This window comes from Delphinus delphis, chromosome 5 (assembly GCF_949987515.2).
Source record: "Delphinus delphis chromosome 5, mDelDel1.2, whole genome shotgun sequence".
Taxonomy (NCBI): Eukaryota; Metazoa; Chordata; class Mammalia; order Artiodactyla; family Delphinidae; genus Delphinus; species Delphinus delphis.
Genome location: NC_082687.1, coordinates 106,263,106 through 106,284,464, shown reverse-complemented (window position 1 = coordinate 106,284,464; position 21,359 = coordinate 106,263,106). Strand labels below are relative to the sequence as shown.

The window sequence follows — 21,359 nt, the reverse complement described above, 5'->3', positions numbered from 1 at the left end:
CACTGTGCCACCAGGGAAGCCCCCAAACGTTTACTTTTAACACTTATTTTATTTTTACGATGTCGGCAATTTATATTCTTGATTGGTAAAATATTTTATCATTTCCTTACAAATGTTAAAGATATTATTTTTTACTCTTACAATAAACAGTTTTCCAGGTAATATAGCTCAATGAATTGGAATGATTCATTCTAATTAGATTAGAATGAAATGATTAGAATGAAAATACAAATGATTAGAATGAAAATACAAGATATTCATTTTATCATTACATATAAAGAAAGATTTTGAACAGATGAGAGCATAATTTGATGTGTTATAATTTTACACATGGCAGAAGCAGCTTATGCTTTACTATTTGTTTCAACATAAAAAATAAATGACTAGATCGCTGCTATAGTACTTAAAGATTTCTTACAATACTGGAGAATGGCTTAAATGTTGGGGTTATCTAGCTAAATATAATAACTACTCTGGGTTTCATCTGCTGCCCATTCCACTTGGTGAGATGGAAAGAGAAAGGAAGAAGAAGGAGACAGGACTAGCATTTTCTAACCACCAGGAATATATGTTGCTGCATGCAATTCACAGAAACACACTGACTCTAGTTTTAAATATAAAGAAACTGGGGCTCAGAGAAGATAAGCTGCTCAAAGTCACACAAGCAACAAGAAGAGTGAGATTTGACACCAAAACCCTTACTCTGTTAGTACAGCACCTTGCCTCCTAATAAATTATCCTCTGAAAAGAAACAAACAACACTTTTATACGTGGATAATATCCTATCCCCTCTCTTTACCGTAACTCACACTATAAAGTTCACAATCAAGAAGAGACAAACACATTGTAGAAGGTATCTGGTCTAGGCTTAAAAACTACCAATATACCAAGCGATCCCTCTATTTAATGGATGATGAGGAAGAAGAGAGTAAAGTTGAATGTAACATGATTTTAGTAGCTGAAGATGTTCAATAACTTTTGAAATGAAGAATCAGTTTAAGAAACAATGAAGAGAAGTAACAAATCCCTTAAGTGTTAGTTTCAAACGGAAAATGATTTCCCTGGAGGAAACAACAAAAATACTGCTTAAGTATAACTAAGTAATAATAGAAATATAACTTTCTAGATCTTTTTATTAGGTCTTCAGCAACTAATTAGCTCCCTGAAACTGGCAAAAATATAGAAAACTGTCCTCTGATATGTAGCTTTTCAGAGATGACAGAATAGCTAATTGAATAATGTATCTACAGTAGAAGAACAGGCAGTGAAACTAAAAGTGAAGAGACTGTCTAGTATAAAAGATAAGGATTTTTCTTACTCCTTTAAGAGCATCTGATTATTTGATTGGACAACAGAGAAACTAATAAACAGAATAGAAAAAATTCCAATATATAAAGTATCTATAAAATTTCTGGTTTATTTTTCACCAAACCATTGGTTAGTCTAAGAGCATAATCGTACTTTGTTTATACACAGATCATGTGGGGAAGTGGGCATTCCAGAATTCTGTAAAAGCTGAGACCAGACACACTGTTCAGGGGGGCCTGAGTACTAACTCTGGATCCCCTCACCTTGAACCCCAAAAAAGATATTCCCAAACTGATAATGAATTCAAGAAGCAGATTGTCTCAGGTTTGTGTAAAAGCTTCTTATCAAGACCATAGATTGTGTGGGTAAATTTTTGCTGAATGCAGACATAAGCCCCAAGTACAACAAGCTGTGGTGCAGCACAAACTTAAGCTTGTCAGATCTAGGAAGTCACTGATACGTATAGAAAATAATCATCATTATAATACATAACACTACACTTACATAGTGCTCACTATGTGCCAGTCACTGCACTATGTGCTTTACATATATTTACTCATTTAATCCTCTCAGTATACTAAATAAATACTATTAATTACCCCCGCTTTACAGATGAGGAAATAGAGGCACAAAAGTAATAGCTAAGAGCTTAAAACACCAGGCAGGTAGCTAAGTGTTTCAAAAGATAAACCTCATAAAACTCACAAGAAATACATCCCATTAAAAAGCTTTTCTTGGGCTTCCCTGGTGGCGCGGTGGTTGAGAGTCTGCCTGCCGATGCGGGGACACAGGTTCGTGCCCCGGTCCGGGAAGATCCCACATGCTGCAGAGCGGCTAGGCCCGTGAGCCATGGTCGCTGAGCCTGCGCGTCCGGAGCCTGTGCTCCGCAATGGGAGAGGCCACAACAGAGGCCCGCGTATCGCAAAAAAAAAAAAAAAAGACTTTCTGACAGATGAAAAAGCTGAGGCTCAGAAAGGTTCCTAGGTCACCCAGCACTTGCAGAACAAGATCTGAAGGTTTTAAACTTCTTACATAAGACTGTAATAATTTTCAAGGGATAAAGATTTTAACTAAAAATGAACTAGAAACTATGAGAAGAACCTTCAACTCTTGATTGTTATTTTTAACACATCAGGCTCAATACCTGAACATTCCAAATGTGGCTGTAAGACTTTAACGAGTCAGTAAACGAAATAATGATTCAGACAACTAAAATTTTGAGACTGTAATTAAAACTTGCCAAATTATGATCACTGAATATAAATCAGAGCTGAAAAGTCTTGGATGGAGTGTTAACCTTGTAGTTTATTCATGTTTCTCAATAATACACTATTTGGTAAGGTATAAAGCAAGTTTAAAAGGAAAGTTTAAATCACCTCCCACAAAAAAGCATACCTAATATCTTAAACAATTTTAAAAAATGAACTCTATTTCCAGAGAAGCCTTTCATCATTCCTCTGTGTTATATCCTTCTTCTAAATCTTATTTTCCTAATTCCCCCCCCCCTTTCTTTTTTTGGCATGGCTATCCAAACAAAGTGATGAGATCAATAAAAGTTCTTAAAGCTGAAAACTGTAGAGTCTCTGTAATTGCTAAACACATGCCAATAATCACCATGTGGAAATGGTTACACGTATTGTAAGAGAACTAATCATTCAGAGATTACTTTAAGATAACTCAATCTAAACAAAACACATAGGCAACATGAACTAGTTCAGAAAGGAGTCTGTACAGATGTAAAAAGCTGTGACTACCATCCCAGCATTTAAAAACTACAAAAAGCTATAAACATAAATTCCAGAATCATCAGCTTCCGGGATATCTGTCAGGACCATGAAAAGCTTAGCACCAACTTAATTATTTTGTTTCATTAATTGAGTTTTTGAACTATAATAATTGTAACTATCACCTTTTGTGATGCAAAGACTAAAGTATAACTTTGCAAATAGGGGTCAATTAATTTTACAGAGCTAATCAACAGAGAAAAGTGGTTTGTTGATTTGATAGGAATGATCTTGGAAATAATGAAGATGGATCCTCAGGTCTGTTCTTCAAATACTGGAAAGTTTTGGGAGTTCTTTAAAACATGTTTTACTAGTATGTTTCTTTCTATTTACTCATTAACCAACTTACTGACCTCCTACTCTATGCCTGACATTTTTCTGGATGCTAGGAATATAGTAGTGAATAATAACAACAACAAAAATCTTGATTTCATGATGCTTACATTTCCATGTGGGCAGATAATATAATGTACAGTATATCTGATGATAAGTGTTATGGAGAAAAATAAAACAAGTAAGGAGACATTTGAAAGATATGAATAAGATGAGGGACCAAGCCGTGTAGCTACCTGGAGAAAGAGCCAGTGGCTCAACTAGGGTGATTGAGGAGGAGCTGAAGTACATGAGGTTAATGAAGTAATGAGAGGCCATTGTAAGGACCTGTATCTGTATTCTGGGTCAAATGGAAAGCTTTTTAATAGTTTTTTGCAGAGGACTAACATATCTGACCTACATCACTCTGTAGGCTATAACTGAAAACAGATGGAAGAAGGGCAAGGGCAAAAGCAAAGTGATCAGTTAGAAAACTTTTGCGGTTACCCGGATAAGAGATGTTGGTGTCAGGACCAAAGTGGTAGAGGTAGAGATGATGAGAATCACTCTAGATATGTTCAGAAGGTACAGCCACTAGGATTTTCTGAAGAAGATGTATGGAAAAGGGAAATCTAGGGAGAAGACTGGTATATACATTCTTCTCCCCTGGGACATGTTAGTGAAGAAATCTCGTAGATAGCTGGACAAGTGACTGAATAAAATAGCCAAAGGAATGAACATGGAAAGAAAAAGAGGCCAAGCATGGAAAAAGAGAAGAAAGAGGTCAAGGATCAAGGTCTGAAGGTACTCCAATTAAGAGGTCAGGGAGGTGAGGAAGAAATCAGCAAAGGAGATAAGCAGAGCAGCCAATGAAGCATGAGGACCACCATGCAAGTGTGGTGTCAGAAGCCAAGTTGAAGTTAATTAAGAAAAGGACTGAGAACTAACTAGCCATGGATTTAGCTACAGGGAGTAAATTGGTGATCTTGACCAGAGCAATTCTGGTGGAACAGTGGAGAGAGAAGCCTGATTGAAATAGGTTTTAAGGAAGAGAATCAAATATAGACAGGATTTTTTTTTAATTTAAAAAAAGTATATTAGTTTCAGGTGTACAACACAGTGATTACATATTTTTATACATTATGAAATGACCACTGCAATAAGATCATTTACTGTCCGTCACCATACAAAGTTGTTACAATATTATTGACTGTACTCCCTATGTATACATTACATCCCCATGACTTACTTATTTTATAGCCGGAAGTTTGTACCTCTTAATCTCCTTCACCTATTTCATCCGTCCCCCCACCCTCCTCCCCTCTAGCAGCTATCAGTTTGTTCTCTGTATCTATGAATCTCTGTTTTGTTTTGTTTGCTGTGGTTTCAGATTCCACATATAATTGAAATCATATGGTATTTGTCTTTCTCTGACTTATTTCACTAATAAGCATAATACCCTAAAAGTCCACAAAGATTTCATTCTTTTTAATGGTTGAGTAATATTCCATTGTGTATGTGTGTGTGGGCATACGCGCACGTGCGCACACACTCACACCACACACAGACACCACATCTTCTTTATCCATTTATTTATCGATGGACACTCGGGCTGCTTCCATATCTTGGCTATTGTAAATACTGCTACAATGAACACAGCGGTGTTTTCCAAGTTAGTGTTTTTATTTTTTTCAGATAAATAACCAGAAGTGAAATTTCTGGACCATATGGTAATTCCACCTTTAGTTTTTTGAGGAACCTCCATACTGTTTTCCATAGTGGCTGCAACAATTTACATTCCCACCAACAGTGTAGAAAGGTTCCCTTTTCTCTACATCCTTGCCCCATTTACAACTGCATCAAAAAGAATAAAATATCTAGGACTAAATTTAACCAAGGAGTAGAAACACCTGACTCTGAAAACTCTTTGTCACTGAGGAAAGAAACTGAAGATGACACAAATAAATGGAAAGTTATACTGTGCTCACGGATTGGAAGAATCAATGTTGCTAAAAGGTCCATACTACCCTAAGCAATCTATGGATTCAATGCAATCTCTGTCAAAATACCTGCAGCATTTTTCATAGAAGTAGAACAAATAATCCTAAAATGTGTATGGAAACACAAAAGACCTCGAATAGCCAAAGCTATTTTGAGAAAGAACAAGGAGGGGTCACACCTGAAAATACACCGAACTTGAAACTACATTACAAAGCTGTAGTAATCAAAACAGGATGGTACTGCCACAAAAACAGACACGTAGATGAATAGAAAAGAATTGAGAGCCCAGAAATAAACTGACACTCATAGCATCAATTAATCTATAACAAAAGAGGCAAGAATATACAATGGGGAAGAGACAGTCTCTTCTATAAATGGTGTTGGGAAAACTGGACAGCTACATGTAAAAGAATCAAACTTGACCACTTTCTTACACTATATACAATAATAAACTCAAAATGGATTAAAGACTTAAATGTAAGTCCTGAAACCATAAAACACCTAGAAGAAAACACAGGCAGTAAACTCTTTGAGGTCAGTCTTAGCAATAGTTTTTTGAATGTCTGTCCTCAGGCAAGGGCAACAAAAGCAAAGACAAACAAATGGGACTACATCAAACTAAAAAGTTTTTGCACAGCAAAGTAAACCATCAACAAAACAAAAAGGCAACCAACTGAATGAGAGATGTTTGCAAACTTACTGATAAGGGGCTGATATCCAAAATATATAAAAAACTCAAATCACTCAATACCAAAAAAAACCCAATTTATTTTTAAAGAATAAGTGGGTCCATAAGCTAAAGACCTTCACATATCATACATGCTTTGAGATTAACCATAAACTCATATTTACTAATAAGACTCAATATCAACAGAAATAAGCATGATCTTAGAAGTTAGAAGTCTGAATGCAAATTCTCATTTATTATTAGACCAAAACCAGTGCATTCTTAAAAAAAAAAAAAGATATCAATGCCTTTATCTCGTAATATTGTTTTCAGTTGCTTGATGCTTTAGGGACCAGTTACCATATTTAAATACTAAAATTTATGGCTTCACACATTTAAGATTTTAAAAAGTAGCGGGGAGAGTTTTTAGCCATTGTTATAAAAATATTATTTGGCATCTTCTAAACTCTATGGAAGTGATGGTTTTGTAGTTGGAGAAAATAGTTATTCAAAGCCAAATAGCAATTCAAAGGTTTGAGCCCCAGTTGCAATTTCTATACCACACTTAATATACATAACATAAAAGGTAAATCTCTAGACACTGAGCACATCAAGTGAACATCAAAATGTACCAGCAGACACCTTAAGCTTTAAAATGTAGAACATATGCTGAAAAATACAGTACTGATAAATCATGGCTCTCTCTGGGAAAAGGAAAACAAACAAACAAAAAATAAGACTAATGCTCTGTTGCATACATAGTATTAACTGTTATTTCCTTTTAGATTTACTGCTACAGAAGCAGTAAGCTATGTGGAAGCATAAGTAGGATAAGTACTAACAGACCTCATGTCCCCAAGTTTATCAATTATTCGATGCTGTTCAGCTTGGTTAAGCATTTTATAAGTTATAAGAGAATAATTCAAACAACCTCATAGGCTACTTTAACGTTAGGTTTTTCCCTTTCACTTTACAAATTTTTTTATATGTTAGCTACATATTCATGTGGTAAGGCACAAGGAGAAACTATGAATATGAAAGAAATATCAGACTTTGGAATGATGTAAACATAAACACACAAACAGCCAAACAGATTGGAAGATTCAAAAATATAGTAAAAGCAAGAAATCCACACTGGGCTATTAGCATCTCTAATGCTAAATCACTGAGTAACTTAAAAAAAAAAAATTTCAATATACGTTAACAGTAACATCCAGATAATAACTGATTCAAGTGCTGAAACATCTGTTAACTCTAAACTGATTCAAGTGCTGAAATATTTATCTGTTAATTCTATAAGATAAGGGAATGAAAGCTCTCATAGAAATAAAAGAACTATAAGCCTTTTCTAATGAAATAGCCCATATGAATTCACAGCAAGCAACAATCAACAAAAATGCTGACAGTATTAGAGATTCAGGCACATCTAGTGTTCGATCCTTCTACAAACTCTGTATAACCTTAAGCAAGTAACTTAAGTATTATTGGGTCTCAGTTTCCAAATTTGTAAAATAGTGGGTTAAAGTAGATGATTTCTTCCAGTTCTAAACATCTGACTCTACAATTTATATCAAAAAATAAAACTTAAAATGTATTCATCTTAAATATTTAAATAAAAAGGAAGGCAAATTTTAATCTGAAAGGGTAAACCAAGATTTTTGTTTTTTTTCTTCAATGTGTGCTGAATCTTAAAAGAAAAAGTTTGCTTCTATTTTCATTCCATTCCAATTTGGTGAAATAGAATTTCAGGTTTGTCAGGTATACACATGACGGCCTACCCAAAAGCATGAGGTTTGACGAAGTGTTCTGATACCCTGGTAAGTAGAGTGGTGATCGTGTGCTCCTAGAACCAAAAGCTATTATGCTGCTTTGAGAAATGACTGAGACTGGGATTTTCCCAAAACCTGCTTTACCAAAAAAAGTTCTCAGAGCACAGACCATCATGATCTTCAATCTACCAAGGTTCAAGACATACACATGGATTCAAAGTCACACATACTTGTTAAACAACCCCATGTTTTTTAGATTAGTATACTTTTTATTAGGAGTTGGGAGCTGAGTTTCATGGGAATTACCCATGCTTTCATCCATTTTTAAAAATCTTATCATTCCAATGTTAAAATTCTTCGTGTCTTAATATTATCATCAAACACAGTTAACATAGGATTAAAAAAACAGGCCTAATAATCCTATCAGCCTTGCTATTCCATTAAAACTCATTTGTTTTCATAAATACATCTCCAAATAAATTTTGACTTTTAAACCTAATTCTACTTGTTATCCTAATTTACTTCTGCTTTTCCTTACTCTAGGCAAATGAACATCCTCTGTAAATACAGTCTTTTAATTTCTGTTTTTCCTCTTATGAGGTCTTCAACTTTTATGAAAGAAATATTTATTCTACATCTGCCAAGCATCCTTTCTTTACTGCTTCAAAGACCTATTTGAAGAAATGTTCTCATGCATTATGAAGTTTCATCCATCTCAGGAGCATTTTACTACAGAAAAGTAGCAATATGAAATGAACTTTCCTCTTAGATTATTAAAATAAATATGAATTTCTACTTAGAGTTTTCCTCTAAATCCTCAAGTCTAGTAAAAGCATATGCAAGTATATTACTAGACCGACTTGGAGAATTATGCATTTCCCCCTCCCTCTTCATCTCTTCATCTTTCTGTGTTGCATTCTGAGATAATCTACAGCTTAAATGATTTTGTAGCACATTAACTGGTTCTCTATTCTTATGACACTTCTGCTATGGAGGTATCAAAATCAGTATTTCACTTAGGGTAAAATCTCTCTGGTGTTTTATGAAATTTGAGTGTTCATGGGAACGGAATAGTTAGACAGTTGTGCCATCTTGAGTCGATCTCAATAAACTCAATAATATCACTAATAATGATCATCTAATGTAAAGTCTTACAAGTCATTTACAGGATTGACTTTAAATTTAAACATTCCAAGCATAGCTTTGAGAACAATGATTCCCAAACTATTTTAAATAATGACTAACAAATACTTACCAGGGAAAGCATCAAAGGTAATTCTGTCTCCAGGAACAGACCCATTAGGAGGTGCCAAGATTTCAACTTTGTCTGGTGAACTAGCACACATCACCATTGCCTGAGATACTACTCCCCTCATCTTTGCAGGTTTCAGGTTACAAAGTAAAATCACCATCCGATTTTGCATCTGTGTGAAATATAAATTGGTGATTAAAGATGTCTAGAGATTTAGAATAATCTTATCTAGAATACATTAAGGTACACCTAATATGCTAAATATCAAATGTCCTATTTTTGTGGCTGTTTTTATCCTTATCTGTGTCCAAAATCTTTTATGTTGTTAAGAAGTCTTATATCAACATGAAAAAAAAATTCTACAAATTGACAATGCATTAGAGATCAAACAGCAGAGGCAATAATAGGCATTAGAGATCAAATAGCAGAGGCAATAATATTTCACTTAAATATAAATAAAGAAATGGCTGAGTGAAACAGATTTGGTTTTGAATTTAATCTGCCATGTACTAGCAATGAGGCTGTATAATGTTGATCTCCCTGTTTCCTCACAAAAGGAGGGAAATGATATTAAAGACTTGTCACAAGGATTAAATCACAACATGTAAATAAGTATTTAGCTTATCATTAGCACTAAAATAAATGCATATTTTTTCTCCTATATGTTTGATCATTTCCAATACTATGCAAGGTTCATTTCCTAAGTTAAAAAATACTGATCATTTAACAATTCAAGCACTGTGCACACTACAATGAACAATTATGGCTATTTCTATAATTTGTTAAAGAAGTACATAAAAATTTCTGTAAACTTCAAATTTACTACCAAATTCTATGATTAAAAAAAATTAGCCTAAGGCTCAAATTTAAAAGGCCCCCATTTTGGAGGTCTTCATGAATTCTTATTGTCTTCAAACAAATAACTGTAAAATGCCACATATATGGGAACTTCAAAAGAAAAGTTATAGCAAATATGTATAAGAAAAACAACAGGGTTAGCTAGATGCAATCTGTTAAGAATCAGATGAGAGCTGTGGACCTTTACCTTAGAAAAATAAACAAATGCACAAAATTTGGTATGCAGTTTTGGGGAGCTAAGTGCTATTACTTTATAGACTGCTTACTAGTACTGACTTGTTGGGTTAGATACAGATGTGTACATAAATAGCTTTGCTTATGGCTGTGAATGATAGCTTCTGGAAGAGAAGAAAAAGTCTGTAACTTATGAGAACAAAAACGTTGAAGCCCCAAGGAGGAGGAGTTTTTCCAATTTGAGCTGGCTCAAGATCAGTTGGTTCTTTTCTCCAGGGCTCCTTATGAACCTAACTTCATAAGTAGTTATAAAGGAGCCCTGGTCCTATACAAAACGGATGTTAAAAAGAAAAAGCACACACATGTGCCAAGTCTATCTTTTTTTCACAGATAAGAGAAATTTCTTCACTGATCTCCTTAATTCCATCTTTCTCCCCTCCACAAAGCAACCGGATGATACTACTAATATGTGACACAGAGCATATTACCCCTTAGCTCAAAAATCCTCCAATGGCTTTCATCTCACTCAGAATAAAAGCCCACGTTTTTACAATGATCTCTAATACCCTATATCATTTGGCATCTTCATCTCTGATTTCATCTCCCATGACATTTCCCCTTATTTAGTCTGCTACAGTGACACTGGCCTCCTGCTGTTCTTTGAACATCCCAGGAATACTTCTGACTCAGGGCTGCCTGAAAATGCTCTCCCGCCAGACAGAATGACTTGCTTTCTTCATTTTCTTAGACCTTTACTTAAATATCACTTTCTTTGGTCTTCCATGGCCACTTTATATAAATGACAACATCTTCCTAGTCTCAATACTTCCTAGATTCTTTCCCTACTTCATTTTTCTCCTGATATTTATCACCATTTAACACACTATATATTATGATTTTCTGACTCCCTCATAGGGATATAAGTTTCACAAAGGCAGGGCTTTTTGTTTTTTTAAGCAAATCTATCTATCTATCTATCTATCTATCTATCTTTCTATTTTAATTCACTTGCCTAGAATAGTTCCTGGCACAGTATAGGTGCTCAATAAATATTAGCATCTAGAAATAGGAATGAATAAATGTAGGAATTTATGCAAGTTCACAAAGCCAATAAGCAACAAAGTTGGCAAAGGACTGAGAGGCAGAACTATTTTAATGTTGAAGTCTATGGTCTTTGCAATATCTCAAGCCCTATGGGGCAGAGGAGATAGGTAAATGATGCAAATTACTACAGAAGATGTCTAGAAAGAGCAAATTGAAAACTATTACTGTCTTTGATTCATTCCATGGTCATTGGAAATATAGATACATTTAAATATCTAAATAATAAAATACAAAACATCAATTTCTTTTTGCGGTACGCAGGCCTCTCACTGTTGTGGCCTCTCCTGTTGCGGAGCACAGGCTCCAGACACGCAGGCTCAGCGGCCATGGCTCACGGGCCCAGCCGCTCCGCAGCATGTGGGATCTTCCCAGACTGGGGCATGAACCCGTGTCCCCTGCATCGGCAGGCGGACTCTCAACCACTGTGCCACCAGGGAAGCCCCAAAACATCAAATTTTTAATGAATAAAGGAATACCATTAAAAATTGCAAGTTCAATCTTCATGATCCCCTCTCCTCTTTCGTCTTCAGGTATGAAAATATTTCTTGAGTTATAAAGAAATAAAACTTGCTTTCTTAATTTTAGATTGGTACTTTCTGAATTATATAACAATGATTTTAAAAATCAAGGAATAAAATTCCATGATGGAACAATGTTGTTAAATACCAAACTAAAAACATTTTTAAAAATTGAGAAAAAAAACCCATATCATTTCTTCTTTCTATGTTCCTGAATTTGATCGTAATTTACAGATGTTTTGCAAGTTTTTGCTAGTTTTATGCACTTTTTGGTGGAATTCATTACATTCAAACCAATCAACTGAATTAATCAATACCGGCTCATGTTGTGCAGTATGATACAAAAATTAAATGAAAAAACATTAAGAAAGAGGGAATGAAGGTGAAATGTATATGTAGAAATAATTTTAGCTATACAGATTACCTGTTCAAGAGGAACATGATTCACCAGGCCACTGACAACTGTTCTTAAGGCTGTTTCTCCAACATCTACCTCTTCTACATACAAAGAATCTGCATCAGGGTGTTTTCTGGCAGTGATGATACAACCAACTCGAAGATCCAGACGGGATACATCAATAGGCTTAGAGTCAGCACTTCCTCCTGCTGGTTGTTGTTTTTTCTCCTTCTTCTCTCCTAAAAATATTTATAAATGGATAAACATCAGAAGTAAAAATACACTATGAGGGCTTCCCTGGTGGTGCAGTGGTTGAGAGTCCGCCTGCCGATGAGGGGACACGGGTTCGTGCCCCAGTCCGGGAAGATCCCACATGCTGGGGAGCGGCTGGGCCCGTGAGCCATGGCCACTAAGCCTGCGCGTCTGGAGCCTGTGCTCCGCAATGGGAGAGGCCACAACAGTGAGAGGCCCGTGTACCGAAAAAAAAAAAACCAAAAAACCAACCAACCAAACAAAAAACACTATGAAAATCTCTATAGCATTGATGCTGTTGAGCTTAAAAGAAAAAAAAAAAAAATGAGTGTTTATCTCCTATCTTCATTTAAATAACAAAGGAAAGAATTACTCATGTCACAATATTTGAACCCTTTTTAAGCAATTTCTCTGTTGAATTAACTGTCTATATCTCTAGTTAAAGACACAGAGTAGATGTTGGTAATCTATAGCTCAAGGGCAAATCCAGCCCACTACGTGTCAAAAAGTTTTATTAGAACAAAATCATGTTCATTAATTTACATGTTGTCTATGGATACTTTGGTACTACAGCAGAGTGTAGTAGTTGTAACAGAGACTTTATGGCCAGCAAATAACCTTTTAAAGAGAAAATTTGCCTTTCCCTGAAACAGAAGTGTAGAAAATCCTTTAAGATTTAAGATTTACTGTGACTCTAGAGAGTCACATTTTATTCTGATTATGTTTATAAAATTCTACTTTTATTTATATGCTGATAATATAACTCTTATTAGCATAAGATTACTTTAGCCATTGAGTCAAAATGCAACCTGTATAGAGTTCATATTCCTAAAGTTTACATTTAGCCTCTCTGGCAGAAAAAAAATGTAAAACAAAACAAAAACTTATTTACCTCCCAATCTTAAGAGATAAGTTATTATGGCTTGAAACATTGTTTTGTTTGTTTTTTGTTTGTTTGTTTTTTGTAGTACGGGCCTCTCACTGTTGTGGCCTTTCCCGTTGCGGAGCACAGGCTCCGGACGCGCAGGCTCAGCGGCCATGGCTCACGGGCCCAGCCGCTCTGCGGCATGTGGGATCTTCCTGGACCGGGTCACAAACCCATGTCCCCTGCATCGGCAGGCGGACTCTCAACCACTGCGCCACCAGGGAAGCCCGAAAACATTGTTTCTTAACTATTTCTTTGTTTTATCTTTGAACCAATATTTACTCAGATCTACGGCACTGAAAAAAGATGAGTGGCACATGCTAGCTAAGCACTAAAAATCTCTTTTAAGAAAGACAGATGTATACAGTGAACATGTGATAAATATTACATACACAAAGAAATATAGAAGCACAGAGAAGAATAATTCTGCCTGGAGTAGGAATAGATGATTTTGTGTAAAAAGCATTCACAATTTACACAAAGATAGTCTATAAAAAAGAAGGTAGAGCTAGTTTAAAATAATGGACAATTTTTACTTTCATTAGAAAATTTTTAAAAAATACTATTTTCCATGTAACATATTAGCAAAGATTTTTTTAAAGAGTAAAAGCCCAAATGATATAGAAATATATATATAAAATTACTACAAAAATCTTAATAGTAGTTATCTTTGAGTGATAAACCATACATTTATTTTAAAATACTACATACATACTACTATAACAGCATAATATAGCTATTTTCATATACATTTTTAAACTTTACTCTCTAGGCATTTGAAATACCTTTATCAGGAATCCACATTCCAGAGGTGATTGCAAATATCAAAATCTATACCAAGAACTTTGTTAGTCATCTTAAGGGATTTTAGAAATGTTTCATTAACAAATGAGTGATGCTTATAAGTGGCAGTATAGAAAGACTGTATGGGTGCCACAACCCTTGTGTGAGCAGAATTTTGGAATCTGGCAATCTTAGCAGCCAAACACCAATGGAACAGCCTTCTAATCCAGCACTGTCCAATATAGTAGTTGCCAACCCTACAGAGCTATTAACATTTAAATTTAAAATAATTAAAAATTCAGTTCTTTAGTCATACTAGACACATTTCAAATAGCTGCATGTGGTTATTGTCTACTGTGTTGGATAATGCAGCTATACAGAACAGGAAGTTCTATTGAACAGAGGCATTCTAGACCTAGATCTCCATTTGGTTTTGTGTGCTCCCTCCTCCTCCAAAGGAAGACTTTGTTGTCTCATTTGACTAGAAGGTTGGCTGACCCTGCAGCCACTGTAACTCATCCTCTTTGAGGATGGACTTCACCAAACTTATAAGAACAGGCTGCATGACTGTTCTGTGCCTACTTAATAAAATTCATAAAGTGAAAGAATTAGTCTGAACTGCTTTCTTTGTAACCATACCACCTAGTGGTGAAGTTATGTAGGAGAGGATGTACAGCCACTAACTACTTCTAACAGAGGCTATTGATGCTTACTAAAAGAACTCAGAAGTGCTAAAATGGCTTAGGTTAGCTCACAGATCCCTGAGCCATTTTATATTTTCCAAAAAAATTTTAACTAAGTTTAAATACTATGAGAGGCATGTATAATGAATTATAAAAGCACATTTTTAGACATACCTGGGGAAATGAAGTCCAGAAAGGAATAAAGGAAAGTTAAATAAAAAAAGGAGTCAGATTTATGATTAGAAAAATAGCTTTAGCAGCAATGGAAGGACAGACTAGAAAAAATGAGGCTTGAACATTAATTTAGATGAGATCATGAGAACCTGAACTACCTGGTAGCACCTAACAAAACGGAGGAACAGAGCTGTGCTCCAGATACGTTGTGGTGGTAGGAATTACAGGCATACCTGATTTTATTGTGCTTCCCTTTACTGCACTTTGCAGATACTGCATTATTTACAAATTGAAGGTTTGTGGCAACCCTGCATCAAGCGTTTCTTGGCCCCATTCTTCCAACAGTATTTGCTCACTTCGTGTCTTTGTATCACATTTTGGTAATCCTCACAGTATTTCAAACTTTTTCCTTATTACTATATTTGTTATGGTGATCTGTGGCTGTGATCTTTGATGTCACTACTGTAATTGTTTGGGGGTACCACAAGCCATGTCCATATAAAATGCTGAACTTAATAAATGTTGTGTGTGTTCTGACTGTCCACCAACAAGCCAACCCGTCTCTCTCCCTCTCCTCGGGCCTCCCTACTCCCTGAAACACAATATTGAAATTAAGCCAATTAATTACCCTACAATGGTCTCTAAGTGTACAAGTGAAAGGAATAGTCACACATTCTTCACGTTCAAAAGCTAGAAATGAGTAAGCTTAGTGAGGAAGGCATGTCAAAACCCAAGATAGGCCCAAAGCTGGATCTCTTCTGCCAAACAGCCAAGTTGTGAATGCAAAGAAGTTGAAGAAAACTAAAAGTGCTACTCCAGTGAAGACATGAATGATAAGAAAGCAAAACAGCCTTATTGTTAATATGGAGAAGTTTTAGTGGCCTGGATAGAAGAGCACACCAGCCATAACATTCCCTTAAGCCAAAGCCTAACCCAGAGCAAAGCCCTCTCTTCAATTCTGTAAAGGCTGAGAGAGATGAGAAATCTGCAAAAAGAAAAGTTTAAAGCTAGCAGTGCTTAGTTCATCAGCTTTAAGGAGAGAAGTTATCTCCATAACATAAAAATTCAAGGTGAAGCAGCAAGTGCTGATGTAGAAGCTACAGCAAGTTATCCAGAAGATCTAGCTAAGATAATTAATGAAGTGGCCACACTAGACAACAAATTTTCAATGCAGATGAAACAGCCTTCTATTTGTAGGAAGATGCCATCTAGGACTTTCACAGCAAGAGAGGAGAAGTCAATGCCTGGCTTCAAAGGACAAGCTGACTCCCTTGTTAGGGGCCAATGTAGCTGGTGACTTGAAGTTGAAGCCAATGCTCACTTACCATTCTGAAAATCCTAGGGCCTTTAAGAATGATGCTAAATCTATTCTGTTTGTGCTCTATAAATGGAACAACAAAGCCTGGATGACAGTGTGTCTGTTTACAACATGGTTTACAAAATATTTTAAGCCCACTGTTGTGACTTTCAGCTCACAAGAATGATTCCTTGCAAGATGTTACTGCTCACTGACAATGCACCTGGTCACCCAAGAGCTCTCATAAAGATGTACAATGAGATTAAGGTTGTTTTCACACCTGTTAACACAACATCCATGCTATATGGATAGCCCATAGCCCATGGATCAAGAAGTTTGACTTGCAAGTCTTATTCTTTAAGAAATATATTTTTTAAAGCTATAGCTGCCATACATAGTGATTCCTCTGATGGATTTAAGCAAACTAAATTGAAAACCTTCTGGAAAGGACTCACCATTCTAGATGCCATTAAGAATATTTGTGATTCATGGAAAGAGGTCAAATATCAACAGTAACAGGAGTCTGGAAGAAGCTGATTCTAATCCTCATATATAACTTGTGGGGTTCAAGATTTCAGTGGAGGAAGGAACTGCAGATGTGGTGGAAATAGCAAGAGAATTAGAAGTGGAGCTTGAAGATGTGACTAAATTGCTGCAATCTCATGATAAAATTTTAATGGATAAGGAGTTGCTTCTAATGGATGAGAAAAGAAAGTGGTTTCTTGATATGAAATCAACTCCTGGTGAAGATGCTGGGAAGACTGTTGAGGATAACAAAGGATTTAGAATATTACATAAACTTAGTTGATAAAGCAATGGCAAGGTTTGAGAAGACTGACTCCAATTTGGAAAGAAATTCTACTGTGGGTAAAATGCTATCAAACAGCATGTGTGCTACAGAGAAATAGTTTGTGAGAGAAAGATTCAATCAGTACAGCAAACTTCACTGCTGTCTTATTTTAAGAAACTGCCACAGGCCCCCACCCTTCAGAAATCATGAGCCTGATCAGTTAGCAGCCCTCAACATTGAGAAAAGACTCTCCCCAAGCAAAAAGAGGATGACTTGCTGAAGGTTCAGATGATGGTTAGCATGTGTTAGCAATAAAATATTTTTAACTAAGTTATATACACTATTTTTTTTAGACACACTGCTATTGAACATTTAACAGACTACAGTATAGTATAAACATAACTTTCATATGTACTAGGAAACCAAAAAATTCTTGTGACTTGCTTTCTTGTGATATTTGCTTTATTGCAGTGGCCTGGAACTGAACCTGCAATATCTCTGAGGTATGCTTGTATAGGTTTTGGTAGCCAATTAAATATGAAATTGAGGGACAGGGACAAGTTAAGCTTGACTCTAAGATTTCTACTCTAGTTGCCTAAGTGGACTGTGATATACTTTGCACTTCAGATCTTAATGGGTTCCTAAAACTTCAACACCCCCATGCTAGTTCAGAAATTCTGGTTTGACTGGAATATCCCTTTCGTATCTTCACAACTGGTTCTAAGCTAACTTTCTACCTGTGATTTCTCTGAAACTATCCCCTATATATACACCTAAATTCAGTCATACCAAACTACACATGGGCCTCTATACTTAATCTCTCCTTTTTTTTAGTTATGCTGGTCCCTCTACCTCAAATGCCACACTCTTATCCTGTCATCCTTTAGAGCCCAGGTTCCATTATCCTATTGTTCCTAACTTTAGTTCATAAAAGTCTGAACTTTCTTCTTGACACCATTATTATCAAAAATGCTGACATGTGATAAACGAGTCAAGTGCCAAATAACTTCAACTGTTCAAAAATACCTTTCTTTTCAATTTTCTCTTTCATCTTTTCTTCTTCTCCTCCTCCTCCTTTTATCTGCTCTTTGGCACCAGAAGATATGGCTGTTATTGGTATAGACTGTATCACATTTTCAGAAACCGCAGAATCAGCTTGCAGTGGAATACCAGATGGGAATGGTATCTGTTTTACTGAGAGAGAAAATGAAAATAATGTCGTTTATATTAAACAACAAACAAATGGAAAACTGTGAATAACAAATATGAACTCTTTATTTTTTTTAATTGAAATATAGTTGTAAATATTATGTTACAGGTGTACAATATAGTGATTCACAATTATTAAACGTTATACTCCATTTATAGTTATTATAAAATATTGCCTATATTCCCCATAATGTACAATATATCCTTGTACAAACAATAGTTTGTACCTCTTAATCCCCAACTCCTATATTGCCCCTCCCCCTTCCCCTCTCCTGAGTGGTAACCACTGGTTTGTTTTCTAAATCTGTGTCAGCTTCTTTTTTATTATATTCACTAGGTTGTTATAATTTTTAGATTCCTCCTATAAGTGATACAGTATTTGCCTTTTTCTGTCTGACTTATTTCACTCAGCATAATACCCTCTGAGTCCACACATGTTGCTGCAAATGGCAAAATTTCATGCTTTTTTATGGCTGAGCAGTACTCCACTGTGTTTGTATGTATATACTACATCTTCTTTATCCATTCATCTGTTGATGGACATTTAAGTTGCTTCCATATCTTGGCAATCGTAAACAATGCTGCTATGAACACTGGGGTGCATGTATCTTTTTGAATTAGTGTTTTTGGTTTTTTGGATATATAACTAGGAGTGGAACTGCTGGGTCATATGGTAGAACATGAACTCTTCTTAAAAAGGAAATTCAGTGTGTATGATTATCAAGTCTCTACTATCTGAGACTGTAGAAAGGCTACCAAGAAATTAAGTTTATTTTAACCATAAAAGAATAAATGCATTATTCTCCTTCAATCACTAATGATTAAACTGAGAAAATTTTAGATGGCAACAATGTAAGCTAGTATTTATTATAAACTTACTATGTCCCAGACACTTTTCAAAATGCTTTATCTGAATTAACTCTTGTAATTCTCATAAATACCCTAAGCAACAAGTTTTATTCATATCCACGTTTACAGATGATCAAGCCGAGCCATACAGAAGTTAAGAAACTGGCCCATCACACGCATAGTGAGTAAGGGAAGTAAGAATTTATACCCAGGTTGTCTATCTCCAGAGATTACACCCCCTCATGGTTTGGCAAGATGGCATGTTTTTCACTCAGGTTTTCTCTTAAGTTGAACAATCAACTGAAAAGATGTTTTAGTAACAATCATCAGAAGTAATGGAGAGATAGCAGCATTATTTGCCCATAATTCTGTTTCAAAAAACATTTTAAAGAAGTAAAGAAAATTGCTCCAGCAATGTTAAAAACATACTCACTGCCTAGTGAACATGGAAGAATATAATCTTGTGAGGGATTTTGATGTGGCTTATATTCCAGCCAATATTCAAACCACTTTTCAGAGGTATTTTTAAGTTCTTTCAAGGCTTCTTTTAGTAATATGAAGCTCCATCTACCCCTATTTTATGTTTCAACAAGACAGAATTCAGTACTTTAATTCAAACTGTTTGTTTCAGCGTTTTATTAAGATCACAGCTTAAAAGTTTAATGTTTACAGGGAGATCTTCTAGAACTGGGAGAAATGAAAAGCAGTTTTACACTGCTAATATTTTACCGGTTTATTTAATTCTGCACATGTATTCCAAATCTCCTAATCTTGGAAAACATCAATTATTTTCAAGTGAAAATAATATTCTCTCCAGTTGATAGTTTTAAGCATACATTATTGGCTTTTTCCTCTTACTTTTATTTAGCTAGGGTAGAATGCATACTAGAGCATTCAGAATAACTTAGTGAGAGAATAAAGGTCAAAAGGGAGTAGTAAGACAGGGTTTCACTACACCTGGGCCTCCTTAATTCACCCAGGAAGGATTTTCTACAATATAATCAAATGTTTTTCCATGTGGTACTTTGAAATTATAATAGAACTATTCATACTATTAATGTCATTTTATAATAATGTGAATTTATCTAGAAACCTTTAAAATAATTCAATAAAAATTTTCTTTTTTTTTTCAACATAAATGTTGGAATGATAATTATATGCTGGCTTGGGTAACTTAAAAATAGTATTTGAGGGCTTCCCTGGTGGCGCAGTGGTTGAGAGTCCGCCTGCCGATGCAGGGGACACAGGTTCGTGCCCTGGTCTGGGAAGATCCCACATGCCGCAGAGCGGCTGGGCCCATGAGCCATGGCCGCTGAGCCTGCGCGTCCGGAGCCTGTGCTCCGCAACGGGAGAGGCCACAACAGTGAGAAGCCCGCGTACCGCAAAAAAAAAAAAAAAAAAAAAAAAGTATTTGATTTCAGGCAAATGACTACACATCTCTAAGCTTCAATGTGTAAAACAAGGATATTTGTATATATGTAATTTTAAGGATAAAATATATAATGTATACGAAGCACTTGGCACATAGTGCCTGGCATAAAGCCAAACTTAGTAAATGTTAACTAAATATTATTATGGCTTATTTTCAACAACTATATAGTGACATAGTTGATGATGATCAAGGGAATAGTGATGATCAAGTTTAATAGGGAATAGTGATGATCACAGTACAGAGATTAGAAGTACAGCTTTCTGAACTCCAGCTTTGACACTTTTTGCATGATCTTAGGCAAGATCATTTATTTGCATTTTCTAAGTCTGTATTTTCTCTTCAGTATAAGAGGATAAATGCATGAATGCGTGAGTAGCCAAGCATAAAACCTAACTTAATAAACAATATAATAATTATTATTATGAATAAAAACAACCTATGATTTCTGTAATTAATCACCTCCATTTTGAATTTCTGCCTTAATTAGCTCTTGTTTCAATTCTTCAATTTCTTTCTTCAATTTAGCATTTTCAACTCGAAGTTTCTTCTCTTCTCTCAAAGTTGCCTGCAAAACTGGGATCAAGAACAACCAGTTAAGATACAGCTGTTTTCTAAAAGGTTTCTTATGGATACTACTTAAAAAAAGCATAGCCAGTTTAAACAAAGCTAGTAACCAAAAGTTTGGCCAGTTTCTTTATATCAGTTTAGTATTTATTAAAATAACATGATATTTAAAAGAGAGAGAAAAACGGGGAAAAAATCTGTGGAATAATAACAACATAAAAGGTTTTGTTTATCAATCATTTTCCTAGCTTTTATAA

General features: G+C 35.4%; 1 protein-coding gene across 1 annotated transcript in view; it reads right to left on the bottom strand.

Annotated features, from left to right (window-relative positions):
• AIMP1 (aminoacyl tRNA synthetase complex interacting multifunctional protein 1) overlaps positions 1–21,359 on the bottom strand; it is a 40,541-nt gene that overhangs the window by 1,417 nt on the left and 17,765 nt on the right. Inside the window, exons 3-6 of the mRNA XM_060012857.1 lie at positions 20,998–21,111; positions 18,075–18,242; positions 12,172–12,383; positions 9,097–9,265 (exon numbers count right to left, since the gene is read on the bottom strand). Of these exons, the coding sequence (XP_059868840.1) occupies positions 9,097–9,265; positions 12,172–12,383; positions 18,075–18,242; positions 20,998–21,111 (663 nt within the window). The remainder of the gene's footprint in view (positions 1–9,096; positions 9,266–12,171; positions 12,384–18,074; positions 18,243–20,997; positions 21,112–21,359) is intronic.